The sequence below is a fragment of the Amborella trichopoda genome, chromosome 13, assembly GCF_054954075.1.
Source record: "Amborella trichopoda isolate Santa Cruz 75 chromosome 13, AtrichopodaSantaCruz75HAP2 v2.0, whole genome shotgun sequence".
Taxonomy (NCBI): domain Eukaryota; kingdom Viridiplantae; phylum Streptophyta; class Magnoliopsida; order Amborellales; family Amborellaceae; genus Amborella; species Amborella trichopoda.
In genome coordinates, this window is record NC_142348.1 from 12,806,121 (window position 1) to 12,824,739 (window position 18,619).

Sequence of the window (18,619 nt, forward strand, 5' to 3'; positions counted from 1 at the left end):
TCCACTAGCTTTGATACCAACTGGTATAGAGGGAAGTTCTGATACCAATTGATGTAGACAAAAGCTTGATACCAATTGATGCAAAAAAGATAGGAAATGAACAATAAATTAGAAAAATAAAATAAGGGGATGAGTGAAAATACGCTTGCTCAGTGTGTACAAGTGAGTTTGCTACAAAGATGTCTTCACAAAGTCAAAGTTAAATTATTTGTTCTCTTCACTCTCTTAATTGTTTTTCTCATCTAATAGTTGCATATTTATAAAAGAAAACAACCCTAAAACATAACTTGTTCGCTATGATCCTAGTTAAATATTAACCATTAATCTTTAGAAAGCTAAATAAAATTTTAATTTTACCTTTCAAATCTGTACAACAAAAAAAGACAAAAATAATTGTAAGAAAATTAGAAACCCAAGTAACCCCAAACCTAAAAAGTAGATAATAGTAAAATAAAAATATTTATTGTCTTAGAGAGCACTTAATGACCTAAAAAAAAATCCATAATTTTTACTTTTTGGAACTATAGTTTTTGTGTCATAATAGTAAGACAATTTCCACAGTTCCACAAAATAAGCACAATTAATCTCTAAAAAGAAATTCCTAATCTCATATTTAATCATCATTAAAATAATCAACAACCCAAACAAAATACCAAGAAATGAGGAACAATATATTTCTACGTAATTGATAAGGGAAATCAAAGACAGGACATTGTTTAATGATTATCATATTCTTGGTAATCCAAGGAACCCCGACCCTAATTTTGACGAATCTTATTACCTGATTTGCAGTTTTCGTGGATTAGGGTTCCATGGACCCTTGACCATTCTTTTGCTTTATTGGATCTTCCACCTCATGCGATAGGAGATGTGTTGGTTGCTTATAGAGAGAGGATGAAGCAGCTGTTTTGCCATGAATTTACAGAGGGCTATACCATATCAACTATCCAAATTCAAGAAGCCATTTTTTGTTTACTCGCAGAGATATTATTTGATTGCCTCTTAAAGATAATGGCAAACAAAACCCTAGGAATGCCACCCAAAATCCTATAAACCGTTATAAAGGAAAATATTGATTAATGTATATGATTTGGAGTTTGTACTTGGATGTCTTGTTGGTAGTGTGGATTTATGTTTGTATAAGCATCAAGGCCTAAATGGTAGGAGTTCAATTTCTTATTTTGTACTAATTCAATTGGTGTTGTAGTAGAGCTATTTGTTACGATTTGGATACCAGTAAATCAATTACAGGGAAATAGATTATTAGGAAATTCATCATTTCTAGTGTTTGGGTACCCACATGGTAGGCAAGAAATGAAACGCATCACCAAAAATTTCCTTTTTTTTTGACAAATGTTATCAAATTTTATTGTCAACTAAAATGCAGTTACATCACTCGCTCATTACATCATTCAAAATAGAAAAGGAATCCATAGCAACACCTCTCTTAGCCAAACCATCAGCAAGATCATTCGATTCTCTAAAGACATGATGGAACGATAAAGATAATTCCCTTTCTAATTCACCACTTGGACCCAAAATAAACATAGCAACCAGGAAACTCTTTGTTCCTTTTTGCTCCGCCTAGTCACATTTTGGGAATCACCTTCAACCATTATATCGTGACCCAAATTCATGGTTTTAATAAAGGGTAATCCTTTGAGCTAGGCTCTAAACTCAGTCATGTTAGCCATGGCAACTCCAATAGGTCATGCATAGACAAGAACAATTGATTCAGTCTAATCACGTACCACACCTCCTATCCCTGCATTACCCGGATTACCGAGGGAGCTGCCATCAAAGTTTAATTTTAACCAACCTTGTATCGGGGGTATCCATTTACCAACCGGTCTGGTCTTAACACTCTTAGAGACCACCAAATAGGCTAGATTAAGCCGCACATCGATCTCGCTAATACCTCTCCCATCCTCAGTTTCTGGCAGCCAGCATCATATCGTATGAATAATACGCTGGATTAGGCTTTCACAGGAAAGACCAATTCTTTCAAAAGTACGTCTATTTCGTTCTTTCTATAACTCCTAGCACACAGCTCCTTTGACAATTTGCCAAATGCTTGCCCCCAATTTTAGTAAAGCCAGAAATACTAACTGAGAAATGATACCCAAGACCCTTTGAGGAAGAGTTGTACTGAAACCTAGCATCCCAAAGAAGTAATACCATATGTATGTTGCACATCGACAATGAAGAAGCAAGTGCAAAATCGACTCCCCATCCTCTTTACACGTCAGGCAAACATTTGGTAAGACCTTTCCTCTTTTAATGAGATTATCAACAGTAAGAACCTTATTTTACCCGGCCAACCAAATAAAACATTGGACCTTACGAAGAATGGATCATTTCCAGATTTGGAAAATTTTAGGCAACGACCATCTGTGGCGATCATGGAACAAAAGAGAATACATGGCTTTAATCGAAAAAAGACCATCCTTACTGTGCTCCCAAATCACCTCATCATCAATATTATTGAACAGTACCACCTCCTGTAGCTGTAAAAACAAGCTTGAAACTTACGCCACAAACTGGTCATTAACTCAATTATAAGGAAACTGGATATCCCACACCACCTGCTCTCTAACAACCTGATAGGTTTCACATATCAGAGCATTTGGGGAAGAGGCCTTTGCAAACAACTCAAGAAACGAACTCTTCAAAGGGCCATCCCTAAACCACTTATGGTGCCAGAATGGGACTTGAGTGCCATTCCCCACACACCACTCAAGATCTCTATGGAGATAGGCTTTAAACACAAAAATATCCTTCCAAAATACAAATCTGGATGCACTTCTTCTACCACCTCCAATCCACACTCCAAACCTATCAACATCGTATTTAGCAGTTAGAATATTATGCCAGAGCTGATCCTTAAACAACAAACTGCGCCACCACTATTTTGTCAACAAGGCCTCATTCATCAATGCCACTCTTCGAATACTAAGACCTCCTTCACATTTAGGGACATTCTCTACCCCATCTTAACAAATGATATTCCTATTCTCCTCAAAAGACCCCTATAGAAAATATTGCATCATCTTCTCAACTTTCTTAACTATACCTACTGGCATTTTCAGGAAAGACATCTGATAAATGAGTAGGTTTGCCAAGAATTATTTAACCAAGGTCACACGTCTCCCAACCGACAAATACTTTGGCTTCTATAAATCCAATTTAGTTTGAGCTCGTTGAATCACTCTATCCCATACTGAAATAGCAAACTTGGAATCAGAAATAGGAAGCCGCAGATAAATTATGGGGAATTTGTCCACTTTACATCCAAGTATTAAAGCTAGTTCCTCTGTCAGATCACTGCTGCAATTAACCCCCACCATAGAAGTTTTTGCAATATTTACTTTTAACCCCTCCACCACCTCGCAACACCTCAGAAATTTGCCAATATATTCAATATACTCCTTCTTGGCCTTCGAATGGATTAGTGTATCATCTGCATACTGTAGGGGAGAAATAGAATGACCATCCTGCCCCACCTGGAATCCTACGAAATTGCCCCTATTTACCACATTAGATATCATCAAGCTGAAACACTCCACATAAATGGTGAATAAAAAAGGCGACAATGGGGCCCCCTGAAGGAGTCCCCTTGAAGAGTTAAAGAAACCTTTGGGGCAACCATCAATAAGAATAGAGAAATTTTGGTATTACCAAAATTTCCTTCAAAACTGTAAAATCAATTACCCACCCCAAGAGCTAGAAAATGCATTACGGAGTTTACGGGTAAAGTGGAGCTTGATGGACCTGCTCCAAAACATACAATAGACCTCACAAATTTGAGATCCCTATATAAGTGTGACTCTCTCTCTCTCTAAAGTCTTGCCTAAATTTGAGGGCCATAAGTTTTTAATTTTACCAAGGTGCTCCTCTTCCCTTTTCTCTTTCTAAAATATTCACCCTTTTTTTACATAATGCCCTTCTTTTGTAAGTGTTCTCTACAAATTTAAAAGTAGTGGTACTTTCTTATATACACGTCTTCAAAAATTTGTTGTTGCATTAATATGAGCATTATAATTGTTTTTTATTTTGTTTTAATTGATAATTTCAATAACAAAGGAAAAATATTAAGAGATAAAACAATCATACTACTATAGACAAAATTATGCAATATTTCCAGGCCAAAATGACGGTAATGCATTTCTTAGATTTCCTTCAGACATAGCCAAACAACAACGACAGCTTTTTAACAAAATAATTATAGGGAGAAGAGAAATTAAATTAATCCATATGGATATTACTTTCATATGTTAAAAAACAAAGTAGTTTTAATTGATTATTTATCCTTAAAAAGAAAAGAATATTAAAAAAAACACCTTTAAAATTAACACAGTATTTCCTAGCCAAAAATATTGATAATGCATTTTCCAGATTTCTTCTAAACATAGCCAAACAGTAATAATGTATCTCCCAGGTTGCATCTAGATACTACCCAAACAGTAACAACCCATTTGTAGGTAATGTATTACACCAGTAATAAATTACACTAGCAATATATTTCCCAGACAATATATTTCGAGGTACCCAAACGACTCGTAAAAGTTGCTAGCAAATTTTTAGGAAGATTTGATAGGTATAGAAGAGAACAAAACAATTACAAAATCAGTTAGTGGAAAATTCTCTTCTTCCTTGTTGTGAAATTGAGGTTACCCTCCCGAAAGAGAGAATTTACTAGTTTTTCTTGCTATCTTCTTCAAATATAGGTTATCGTCCTGAAAGAGGGAATTTATTGGTTTTCCTTAGAATCTTCTTCAAAAAAATGTTTGATCCTTGTCAATTTCTTTTTCCTGCATCCATCACCATTTTCAATTAGAGTTCCAGACACATATCCTAATAAGGGTTGTACACTCGATCAGATACACATAGGGGCCATTTGGATCTCTGGATTTTTCAATCTTGGAATTGAGATTTACTGAAATTGATATTTCCAAGAATCTGGTGTATGCTATTTGGATCGCATCCGGGAGAAATCAAGAAAATGCAAATTCTATGTTTGGATTCCCTGGAATATCTTTTTCTTGGAAATGCAAATCCTTTCTCTCTCCCTCTCTCTAAAAATTTTGAGATAGTTTTTCTCTCTAAAATTTCAATACACTCTTTCAAAAACTTAAAATTTGAAATAGTCTCTCTCTAAAAAATTTGAAATAGTTTCTCTGCCTAAAAAATTTATATATTGTCTCGCTCTAAAATTTGGTATAATTTCTCTTTAAATTTTTGAGATGTTTTATCTCTTTAAAACTTAAAATTTGAGATAGTTTCTCTTTATAAAAATTTTGAGATAGTTTCTCTAAACAATTTCAAATAGTTTCTCTCTCTAATATACGATATAGTTTCTCTCTCTAATATACGATATAGTTTCTCTCTCTAATATACGATATAGTTTCTCTCTCTAAAACTTTAAGGTACTTTCTCTATCTAAAACTTAAAATTTGAAATAGTTTCTTTCTAAAAAATTTAAGATGGTTTCTCTCTCTAAAAAATTTTAGGTACTTTCTAACTCTAAAATTTGATATAGTTACTCTCTCTAAAATGTTGAGATACTTTCTCTCTAAAACTTAAATTTTGATCTAATTTTTCTCTCTAAAATTTTCAAATAGTTCCTCTCTCTAAAATGTTAATATACTCTCTCTCTAAAACTTAAAATTTGAGATAGTTTCTCTATCTAAATTTTTAAAAATAGTTTCTCTTTCTAAAAATTTCAAGTACTTTCTCTTTAAAATTTGATACAGTTTCTCTCTCTAAAGTTTTAAGATATTTTCTCTCTCTAAAACTTAAAATTTGAGATACTTTCTCTCTCTAAAATTTTCAAGTTGTTTCTTTCTCTAAAATTTTAATATGCTCTCTCTCTCTCTCTAAAACTTAAAATTTGATATCGTTTGTCTATCTAAACAATTTTAAATAGTTTCTCTCTCTAAAAATTTTAGGTACTTTCTCCATCGAAATTTTGATATAATTTATCTTTGTAAAGTTTTAAGATATTTTTTTGCTCTATTTAAAATTTGATATAGTTTATCTCTCTAAAGTTTTAAGATAATTTTCTCTCTAAAACTTAAAATTTGAGATAGTTTCTCTCTCTAAAATTTTTAAGTAATTTCTATATGTAAAATTTGATATAATTTCTAATCTCTAAAAATTTTATATGCTTTCTCTCTAACACTTAACATTTGAGATAATTTCTCTCTTTAAATTTTTGAGATACCTCTCTCTACAAATTTTTAAGTAGTTCTTCTCTCTAAAATTTAATGTGGTTTCTCTCTCTAACTTGCTAAAATTTTAAGATTCTTTCTCTCTCTAAAACTTAAGATTTGAAATAGTTTCTCTGTCTAGAAATTTAATATGGTCTCTCTAAAACTTTAAGTTTGATAGTTTCTCTCTCTAAAAATTTAAGATAGTTTATTTTATCTCTAAAATACTTGTATATTTTTTCTCTCTAAAAAATTAGTATGCTTTCTCTCTCTAAAATTTGATATAGTTTCTCTCTCTAAAATTTTATTATGTTTTCTCTCTCTAAAATTTGATAGAGCTTTCCTCTTTAGAATTTTAATATTTTTTTGTTCTTAAGCAACCAAATGGGTAATTTTTATGAAATGTGAATTCCACCTATTAGGTGGAATTGAGATTTTTAAAATTTAGACTTAAAATGAGCATTAAGGAATCACACGGAAATCTCAATTCCAATGAAAATGTCAATTTCAAACGAACCAAACACAGTTCCCCTAACTTTTTTATAAAAATTGACACTTATAAATCTGAATCCATGGAACCAAACCGACCCCGTAACTTTCCCACATCCTCTCTTAGTAAATTGGATCCTACCCCTACCCATACCCCTACCCCTACCCCTACACCTACCCCTAAATTCGATTTGAAGTCAAGCGCAAGCGCGGGCGCGGCCTAAGAGGAGTTACGAAAGCAATGGCACAAGACACTATTTTAAATGATATTTCCCTAAAAAATTTGACATTTAAAATCCAAGCAGGGAGCGTCCTTTCACATATGAAACGCTTCTTTTGAAATGATGGACTCTCCCCAAAAGGCTTATAATCTTCATTTTATGAGTTTCTTTTGATTATTATTTTTTTAACAATAATTTTCTTTTGATTTTTACTAACATTCTTGGCAACTAAAACTCACTCCAAGAAAACACGACACTCAATATTCATTGCTTAACAAATTAATATTTCTCTCTTCCTATCGGGGAAAATAGGGATTTAAAACAATCAAATTAAAGTGCACCCCCAAACATTGTTAAGTGATGCAATTTTGGTATCAAAAGAATCTTAGGATAATATGACAAATTTACTTCTAACTATGAATTTTAATTCCAACAATAGTTGAAATCAAGCAAATTTATAAACGCGTAAAAATCTTGAAATGGACAATCTAAATTATGTGTTGCAAGGTATACTATTTTTGGGACTTGAAATCTCTTTGTTTCTCTATATCTATACATCTCAATATTGAGATGATCCATTAAATGTTTTTGTAACATCAAAATAACTTTTTTGAAATATTTTAGAGGTACACCTTAATTCTACATTTTAAGGTGTCAATCTTATATAAACTTGTTCCTTCTTTTTTTTTTGTATATTATGATACCATTTGTCATTGCAATTAGGTAGTACTAGACATTCGTGAAAGAAAGACCTATGTGATCTTTTACCGAGGAATACATTTTATTTTTATTTTTTTCTTCACCTTTTCTTTTGGCAAAAGATCACTTACATATGGTCTTTATTATAATAAGATAAATTTCAAAATAAAATCAGCATACCAATAAAACCAAGATCTTAACAACTTGATTCTATTGAAACAACTATGCACTATGCTTGAGAATAAAAGATAAGATTGCAAGAAACAAAAAGAAGAGTGTCGGAGATTACCTCAACCGGGCTTATTACACTCCACACCGAGTCACCATCATCTGATGGTGCGGGATCAACGGTCTAGCTTCAATCTCTAACCGGGAAAGCAAATTTCGGCCAAGCGACATCAATGGAACATGAACCCTTTTGATCACAAACTCAAACTCTAGGTGAATTATCTTAACAACCTAGTTTGAGAGAGATGATTCTCTTTTTGCTAAACCCTAAAACCCTTAGCCATAAATCCATATTTGAGAGATAGGAGAGAATAACTCCATAACTTAAACCCTTAGGTTCGTTCACAATGTGGGAGAGAAAGATCAAACATAAGAGAGATAAACTTTCTTAATAGAGAGAGAGATTGAAATATAAGATTAAAAGATTTTTTTTGATAGAGACAATCCCTTTTTATAGGCTTTGAATAAGATTAGGGTTTCTTAGGGTTTTCTTTGGCTTACCTATTCTTGTGAGATTGAACATAGATCGTCGATCAATAGTGACTTGTGGGGTGAGAGATCTGAGCCATCCATTCCATAGATGGGTCATCAACATTATGAAATGTGCATGAAACATTATCCCCCTTTCCTAAACCATTTTCTCATCAATAGAAGTTAAATAAATTAAATCTAATCAAAATATTGTGCATACCATAAAATAACACAAGTCTACTCAATCTTTCTACAAAATCTTTCAAAGATATATCAAGTCAATATTTAGTCAATATCTTCCAACCATACGGCCACATGCTATATCATCAAACAATAGGAAAGAGAATAAGGGTGGGGCTTGCTACCCAAGGGAGGCACTCATGGGCCCCACCTTCTAAAAATATGGAGGGCCCCATGATATTTTTATATATTTAAAATTAATAAAAAAAATTTAGAATATTATTTGAATATTTAAACAATTGTAAAATCAATATCTTTAATTTTATAAATCTAAAAATTATAAATAAAATATCCAGGGGTTCATAAAAATTCAAATAATAATCTAAAAATAATTTCCATCATAAAACAAACACAATTAAATTAATTTGATGAGAAAATGATCCATATGGTTAGGAATCAACAATCATGGGGAACTCGACCTTCAATTGTGGACTACAGACCACACTTGCTTTATCAGACCGACCCAGTTTTTCCCATGACCCACAGTCTAAGCAGGGGCTCATTAGCAGGTCACCAAAGTTCGGCCGATGAGCTAAGGGATTGCAATCTCAGTCTGTGGATTTTAGGTCCTCCCTTAGAAACGAGTCAAGGTCACCTAGACCTGATGCGATCATAGCTCCTATGGTGCATAAGGGTATCTCCCGCACATGCATACGTTTCACCCTAAAAGGTGGATTTCTGGCTTTTTTGAATGATCTATCGATATGCATGTCTTGTGATGGCACATGTATGAGGCTTTGGCCCCCGTCTCTGTAGGCCACTATCACACACAAGGGTCACACAGTCCCTCGGCTCACTCATTCGGGCATATTCTCCGACCTCATCAAGGGCTAACCCATTAGAACCCTTCTCGGTTTGTTCTTTATACCTAGGTGACATAGGTTTTTCCTAACCGACTGGCCTAGATCGTCAAGCACGGTCTGGTATCTGCAAACATCGTTTGTTTAGTATGGCCCACGAGGGACCACACTCCCACTGAGTTCATGTTCCACTTTATCATTTCATTTTACAAGTACACATAAGGCCTTTAAAAGCCACACGAACCCAATGATTCGATGTCATATGAGATACTTTGAGGTGTGACACAAAGTTGTAATTTCTTTTTCTTTTTCTTTTGAACTTTAAGTCTAATCAATGACATTGGCAACCATTCGATTTGAAATATGATGAACAAGAGTGAATGTAAATTTCTTATATTAAAAGTAAATGATCTTTGTGTACTTGTTTTTCTTTTGAAAAAACTTTATATAAGGGTGGGCCCTAAACAATCAAATTAAGGAGCGCCTTAAAATTTTACTAGAAGAGGTCATTTCGATGATGAAAAACCCTTAATTTGATCATCTCAACCTCAAAATGCATGGGTAGGATTTGATTTTGAATATTGGAAATAGTGCATCTTGTAATGCATTTTTCATACCGTCAATTTTCACGATTTACAAGTGTTCATAGATGTGCTCGATCTACACTAGTTTTGAAGCTTTAAATTTTATAATTAAAGATAAAAATCAATTTTCAGGCCAATACAAAATTTTCAGTACTATAATAACCTTTTCGAATACTATTTGAAAGCGTGTCTTACTTTGATTGTTTAGGGCCTCAGCCTTATATAAACCACACCTTTCCTTTATAGATGAGGTTGCTATAAGACTTAGGCTTTACGAAAACAAAATAAAGCATCACCTCAAATCCTCGTCCAAAAAGTACTTTTAGCTATAGAAATCTCTATGATGACTCTAAAATCAATTTTCAACACTAACAATGAATTTTGAAACTCAATAAATGGTACTTGAGGATATGTGAACACTTATTTCTAAAGTAAAATAAATAATATAGATAATTTATTATAACACATACTATTTTTAGAGATAAAAATCCTAATTGATTTTCACAACCATATCATTCAAATCCATGTAAAGGTTTTCGAATCTTACAACTTTGCATGAGTTATGAGGCGAGAAATTAACTTATCTTAATTTGGGCTGCAGCCGTATCAAACTATTTTCATGTCTTCTTTTTACCCTTTTATCTCTCTCTCTCTCTCTCGCGTCGCATCGGTACTCGATTGCTACATATATATATATACACGTGGGGTGGGGAAGCGCAAGTGAATCGTATCCATCGTGGGGACGCAGGAGAGACGTTTTCTTAACACTTGCACATTTTCTACAATTCCTTCTCTCTTTCTTCCATTCTTTTTCGTAAAGAAGTGCCCCCCTACTAATAATATATATATACGGCTTTGAAACTTTTCACCTCTTTATTTTATGTAAAATCCCAACCGCCTAAGATACGCAACGGTAGTTAAGGAAAGAACACCCGCCAATAAATCCAGTAATGGAACGGATCATGAAACAGAGAAACAATATTCACCGGTCATAAATAAACAAAATCCATCCACTTGTAAATCCAATAATCATTCCATTTTCCGCAACAAGGGATAAAATAAAGAAATATAGAGGACAAACAAAACCTACCCACTAGCAAATCCACTTTCCAATAAATTAGCTCCTGTGGCGTGTGCTCCCTCTGGAGCCTTACTGTACATTAGCTCTTTCGGGCAAAAGAGCTACTTGGAAAAAAAAAATTGTGATTTCAAGGACCTGCCTAAGAATCTTCAGATTTGTGTCCAGTACTCAAATCTTGCCCTCTAGAAAGTGGGAAGTGCTAAATCTTGGAACTCGCTTTTTCAACTACAAAGGGTGCAATTTGAAAAAAAATATTCTTTTTTTTTTGGTGGCAGGAATTTGGGTACAAAATGTTAGATCTCCAAAGTTTTAGTGCTAAAAATACTTAGTCTTCAATTTACCTGAGGGAACATGTGGATAATATTCTCAAATAAACAATATGCTCCTACAAGGGAGAAAACTTTATGTAAAATAAAAAGGAAATGTGAACACTAAGTTCATTTATTTTTTATACAAAGGGTTCACAATCATTATTGACCATTAGATTTGAAATATTGTAGTTGAGGATGTATCATTATTTGAAAACAAAATCCAAAATAAAATTTGTCGAATATTGTGAAACACTTTTATCTATTAAATTCTCACTAAAAGTGATTGTGACCTCCTTATACTAAACATAAAAAGTGTGGTTTGTATAAGGTTACAAATTTAAACAATCCAATTAAGGCGACCCCCCAAATTTTTATGGTTGTTTTGGTGAAAAAATTTCTTAGGATTATATGAAAATTTATTTTTATCCCTAATAATAAAATTTTAAACTCCAAAAATGGTTAAAATCAAATAGATCTATGAACATAGGTACATCTTGAAAATGGGTGGCCTAGATAATGTGTTATAAAATACACTATTTCTGGAACTCAAAATCCCTTTTTTTTTTTTATATTCATACATCTCAATGTCGAGATGATCAACTGAGGGTTTTTCAACATTCAAGCAACCATTTATGATGGCATTTTTTAGGTGCATCTTTAATTCTACATTTTAAGGCTTCAAGCTTATATAAACTTTCTCTAAACATAAATGAACATAGCATACAATCCCAAATAAAAAAGTCCCAAGAGCGGGCAGCACTCTCCCCAAGCATTTGAAGGAAAAATGAGATTCTAAATCAATCAAAATGAGTATTCAAAATGAGTGCGGTTTATATAGAGCTGAGGCTCTAAACAATTAAAGTAAAGCCCACCTAAAAATAGTATCGAGAAATGTGGTTCCAATATTGGAAATCTTTTTGATAGCCTTAAAATATATTTGTATTTTTAATTAAAAAATTTAAAGCTTTAAAAATACATTACAAGATGCACTACTTCTAAAACTTAAAATCCATTTTTTTCATATGTTCATGCATTTTGATATCGAGATGATAAATTTGAGAATATTTGTGTTTCAAAATAACTTCTTTTAGTGAAGCTTTTGAGGTAGGCTCTAATTTGATTGTTTAGAGCCTAGGCTCTATATAAATTTTTTGCATTCAAAATAGTGTGAAAAAACATTATTAAGTTATGGGAAAAGTTTATATAGAGCCGGGGCTCTAAACAATCAAATTTGAGGGTACTTCAAATTAAATTTTCATTATAAGAGGTTGCTTTGATGCTCAAATGTCTTCAAATTGATCATATCGACATCAAAATGTATAGACATAAGAAAAAGATAGATATCAAGTTCTGAAAATAGTGTATTTTGTAACGTATTTTTAGATCGCCAGTTTTCAAGTGTTCATAGATATGTCGAACTATACTATTTTTGTAGCTTTAAATTTTATAAATAAATATGAAAAAATATTCGAAGGCTATTAAAAAGATTTTCAATAATAAAACCATATCATTCGATAATATTTAAAGGTAGGCTCTAATTTAATTGTTTAGAGCCTAGGCTCTATACAAACCGCAATAAATTATCAGCGATCTAGGAAATCACATCACATCACCAATATATCAGTAGACATGTTGGGGTTAGGGGGGGAGCATGTAGGCGCTGGAGCATCATAGACTTTGTTACCACAAAAAGTGAAAGATGCGACTGCTCAGTCAAACCACAATGGCGCAGATAACAAGGGAAAAGTCTAAAAGCTTCTACCACCACCGTCATAACGCCAATTTCAACCACCAGCCGTCCATCTGTAAAACAGACGATAGAAAGGGAAGAGAAATAAAAAAAAGCTCATATGGAATTAATGCCCATAGGGAAAAAATAAAAACAAAAAGGGAATGTCCACTATCCCTCCCTCCAGAATCCTATCCCTCCTCCTCCATCATCACCACCACCACCACCACCACCACCACCACCACCACCACCACCAAAAAGCAAAAAGCCTCTCTCTCTCTCTAAAAGGTGAGGATTTGTACCCCTCTCTCTCTCTAAAAGAAGCAGGGGGAACATGTCACTTTGTTTGAGAGATGGTGTGTATGTCATTTTGTCCATTATGAGCTCCTTCGCCTTGAACCTTTTTCTCTCTTTTTATATGGTTAGGGTATATTTGGATCCTTGGTTATTTTTTCAAAGTATGGTAGCATACCTGACATTATTATGATAGTTGTTTAAAATAAGATATTGTATATAATAAAATTATTTATTTTTAATACAGACGTCACAACTACTTACAATCAATCGATGTGAAATTTGATAGCTTGAGTATAAGTTTTAAAAAATTACGTTTAAGTTAGTTAATAAAATAAATGCAGTTACTCAAGTTTTCATTCAAAAGTTAAGATTGATTGTGACCACCTTATACCTAAAGTAAATAATCTCTTTATATTTTTTTTCATTAAAAAAATGATTTAAAAAACATCGGGACAACTCTGAATCGCCTAGTCCGACTCGATAATCAGTCATCTCGTTCCGGTTCTACGTATATATAGGAAAACAAACGAGTCTCGAAAGAAACTAGTAGTTCCAACTAGTAAAACGGCGATCCGAACTGTCGATTCGCCGATTCGAACCGGTTTTTAACCGGTTCAATAGTTTTTCATGTGTTTTTTTTTACGGGTTGACTTTTTTTTTTTTTTGCATAGTAAAAGCTGATTCACTTATCTAAACAGGTTTTTGGCCGGTTCTTTTTCATGCACTTTTTTAATAGGTTCACTTAATAAATAATATAACTTATTTATTTAATTTTTGGTCATTTCTAGTTATATCTTCAACTATTTTTTACTAGGAATATATAATTTTCAGCAAATTCAGAAAGATAAACTTACGGAAAATAATATATAAATTTATCTCTAATAATGTTATTGTTACTCTCCCTTACATCCCTCCTAGTATGCATTATTCAATCTGAAGCCCTTTTTAATTTCTCTCCTGTCCATCTACTGTACTATCCAATTTAATCTGAACCCCTTTTTAATTTCTCTCCGGTCCATCTACTGTACTATCCAATTTAAACCTGCAATAACAAGCGTGCTTATTATTTAATTTAAACCACATTTAGCTTCCCTCCCCTCATTTGACAACTAGCGTACTAACTCCTCGTAGCATACTTTTTATCTATTTTTAACCCCTCTTTAATTCCGCACAGCATTTCATTGTTATCAATCAAATTTTGACCCCCTTAAATTTCTCTCCTTCAATATGTTTATTGAGAATTTACATAACACGCACTTAATGACTCTTTTCCATCTCGATTGTTTCCATCTCGATTGTTTTCCAACTTAAGACTCTTTTCCATCTCGATTGTTTTCCAACTCGTGATATGTTTATGAGACCAAATTTCGATCTCGATTGTTGACTCTTTTCCATCTCGATTGTTATCCAACTCGTGATATGTTTATGAGACCAAATTTGAAAACTTCGAGTAAAAATGTTAAACGGAATTAATCAACCCCAATTAATTGAAAAAAATTTATGATGATGATTAACTTACCCAAATTAATTAAAAAAAAGTTTGAATTACTCTTCGCTTTCTACCCCCTTCTCTATTCTTTCGTGATTTTGATGAATTTTCCTTTTAAATAGGATGTTTACTACTCTTAGCTCTTCTACTCCCTTCTCTCTTCTTTTGAGATATATACTGATCGGGAAACTGCCTAAATATATACTGATTGAAAAAATATAAAACGAAATCATTTATCTTTGATATAAAATGATCACATTAATATTGACCATTTGATGTAAAATTGGGTAGCTCCAATTATTCTATTGAATGTGAAATTGGGTAGCCCCAATCATTCCATTGACCAAGCTCACAAACTTCGAAAGTAAATTTCTCAACCCTATCAGATTTCGCAAACAACTTATCAGATTTCACATGGGAGAGTTGTAAATAATTGGGAAAGGTATAGTGGGCTCATTGTATACAATGCCATATTGATTAACCCGTCTCTTCTTATTGGTATTTGGTCATTATCTCTGTTGAGAACCAACCCCATCTCATTACCACTTTAATAGCCAATATTTACGAAGACTTGAAAACCCCATTCTCACTCTCTCTCTCTCTCTCTCTGCATAACCCACCATCATGTTTTGACTTTTCTGCAATCAATTACAAATAAAAGTCCAATAGAAAAGACATAATGGAGATTAAATAATCAAAAAAATATAAGCTTAAATCACCAGAAAGAAAGATACATGGCGAGGCCTCCATAATGAACGGTGATTTGCTTAAAGAATTACTTCTTCCTCATCAACAAAACAACGAAGGAACATATAAAATAAAATATCAATTACTCGAAATTCTCTCAAAACTCTTGACCGACAAACAGTACAAAGAGAGAGAAGAACAAAACCGACGAGATAAAGCTTGGACGGCTCTCAAGCACGGAAAAACCCAAGCCTTCCCTCCCTTCCATACTTTCAACTCTTCCAAACCTCTCTCTCTCTCTCTCTCTCTCTCTCTAAAACGCTCCTCAACAAACAAAATAAACCCCAAGACGAAAACTGATCTAAAGAACCACTTACAGTCCTCAAAGATCAAATACTCTCAGAAAATTAAAATAAGCAAAACCAGTAACCTACTCTGCAAAAATGCTCCATTAAGTGAGAGGGAGAGAGAGAGGGAGAGGGAGAGGGAGAGGGACTGGGTGAGGTTCAAAGTCCCATTCAGCAATGGGCTCTGAATCAAAATCAAAATCAAAATCCAAACTTGGAACATCACCCTCGTTCTCCACTCCAAATATGAGGGGCTCAATTTCATCAATAACCATTTCGTCAAAACCAGAGTCGATTTCATCAATCCCCATCTCGTCAAAACCCATCTCAAGAACTTGGCCCAATTCCTCAACCACGAACAAATCATTATTGTACGCAGCCAACTCTTTCTTGAAACCCTCATCATCCATTGATGCAATCGCATCTTCCTGTAAAAACCCCCCTCCCATGGTTTCAGGAGTTGAACTGTTCTCTTCTCTTTCTTTGCTTAATCCATTTTCTTTCTCTTTGCTTAAACCCTTTCCTCTGCCTTTGCTTAAACCATTTCCGCTCTCTTTGCGAATGCTAGAGCTCTCAGCCCCACAAATGGAGGAGTTCGATGTCGATACGTTGTCGAGTACAGAGGAAGGGGAAGAGAGAGAATACTGTTCATCCTCTGACACACAAGAGAGAGAAGCAGAAGAGGAACCAGCCCCTTCCATTTTCTTAGCAGCTCTCTCATAGGCTTTTGCAGCTTCTTCTTCACTATTATAAGTACCCAACCAAATCCTCACTCCTTTTTTAGATGGATCCCTAATCTCAGCTGCCCATTTTCCCCATCTTCTCTGTCTTACCCCCTTGTATTTGCCTGGCTTCCTGCTAGATTTCACACTGTTTCTCTCTCTAGAGCTGCTCTCCAGCTTGTTTCTCTCTCTAGAACTACTCTCCATCCGGTTTCTCTCTGTGGAGCCACTCTCCAACTTGTTCCTCTCCCTAATGCTACTATCCTTGTTTCTCTCTCTAAAACTACTGTCCGCAGAGCTCTCTATCTCTATAACGGGAACAGAACACGAAAAAGGGATATAGATCTCCTGAATAACTCTCTTCTTACTGGTTTTTATTGGGTTTCTCATGGCCCCTTCTTCTTCACTTGAAGAATCGGAATCAGTGGCGTCTGGGTCATCGCAGAGAATGCGAACCCTTCTAGCCATTTTCTTCGGTTTTCTGCACGCTCTATCCTGGTTAAAAAGCTGAATCTGAGGCCCAGGCATCTCTATTTCTCTCTAAAGGAAAAAAATAGCTCTTGGGCTCTGCTCCTTTCCTCGAGTTCTTGTTACGTGAGAAGTCCTCTGAAGAATAAGAACAACAACGAATTGATTAAGCGTCTGTCTTTGAAGCTAGCCCTGCAAATACCAGGAAAATACAAGTTAGAGCTAAAGCAAAACCCCAGAAGGGAAAAACCCATGTTAAAAATGAGCCAACAAACCGCAGCGAAGGGGAAAAAAATCAGAAAAAAACCATGTTGCGATAAACCCAAAACCCTAGAGAGAGAAAGTAATGTGTTCATACTGGTTTGATGAGATATGCATGGGAGAGAAGGGGCCCGAGGTCTTTGGGCTCCTTAAGGCGAGGAGAGAGAAAGAACTCGAACTGATGCTTGATATTAGATGAAGCTTCTGTTGCATGCGAAAAAGCAGGATGAGAGAGAAAGGTATGAAAAGCCAGAGCTGCTGAGCTCCGATCGATAACTCAGTGCGAGCCGACATAAGACCCAGAAACTCCCCTCGCTTCGCTTTCTCCTTCTCTAATAGCAAGAGAGAGAACCAGAAAGAAAACCATAAAAAACAGAAGAACTCAGGCCAGAATCTAGAGAGAGAAACCGGGGTAGAGAGAGAAACCGGGGTAGATAGGGTGTTTTGAGGCTTATGGTTGTGATTCTCTCTGCGTCTCTGTTTATGACAAACCAGGGATTTGGAGACTTGTAACAGGCGGTGCAGATATGGACTGATAAGGAAAAGAGCGAGAGAGAGAGACACAGTGCAGACGGAAAATAAGAGAGAGAAAGTGGTATTAGTTAAATAAGAGACACAGATCTCGAGCTGCTTCTCTCTCTAGAGGAAACCTCTCTCTCCTTTTCTCTCCTCTTCTGAGAGGTCTCTGTAACACAGTGGGAGCCCCTTTCTCTCTCAGGGCTGTAACCTCTTCCCCCTTTCTCTCTCTAAAAACCGCCTCCTCTCTCTTCCCCTCTTTCTCTCTCCCAAACGCTCTTTACGAAGCGGTCAAATGCTTTAACGTTGCCGCTTTCCCCAAATAAATAAGGGGAAGTGGTATGCGATGCATGACCCATGCCATGTGTCATGTGTCATTCATGAATTTATGCATGGCATCATGTCATACATGCCCGTCCGAGTTACGCGGGACGGTGCCAAAGGTCGACTTTCTAAAATGCCGCATTTTTCTCCCGAAATTTCTAATTTGTTCTCATAGAAATTACGATTTTGCCCCAAGCGCTTTTGGAAGTTATACTAAAATCCGAGTGGGCGACCACGGCTGGTATCTTCCAGTGGCGTGGAGACCAAGAAGCGAGAGGTACATTAATGAGCCTTTAAAGTTGACGTAATATCGGACTTGCCCTCCTCCTCTTTTAAGGATGGGGTGTTGGACTTTCGGACGTCAAAAAGCTACTCTCGCGTCCAAGGCACGCGCCACACATTGATCCTGAAGGGTATTTTAGTCATTTGAAATTCTGAAAGATGTT

The 18,619-nt window shown here is 34.9% G+C and overlaps 1 protein-coding gene across 1 annotated transcript; it reads right to left on the bottom strand.

The window, feature by feature from the left end:
• Positions 1-15,597: 15,597 nt before the first annotated feature.
• On the bottom strand, positions 15,598-18,142 carry LOC18432135 (uncharacterized). The gene is made up of 2 exons (XM_006842197.4): positions 17,431-18,142; positions 15,598-17,264 (listed from the first exon to the last, which is right to left on the bottom strand). Exon 2 carries the CDS (start codon positions 17,130-17,132, stop codon positions 15,987-15,989), a length of 1,146 nt encoding a protein of 381 aa, XP_006842260.2. The 5' UTR covers positions 17,133-17,264; positions 17,431-18,142; the 3' UTR covers positions 15,598-15,986.
• Positions 18,143-18,619: the final 477 nt, after the last annotated feature.

What these genes read in the sequence shown, in the direction of transcription:
- LOC18432135 (XM_006842197.4), bottom strand. Translation starts at nt 17,132, where the DNA reads ATGCCTGGGCCTCAGATTCAGCTTTTTAACCAGGATAGAGCGTGCAGA.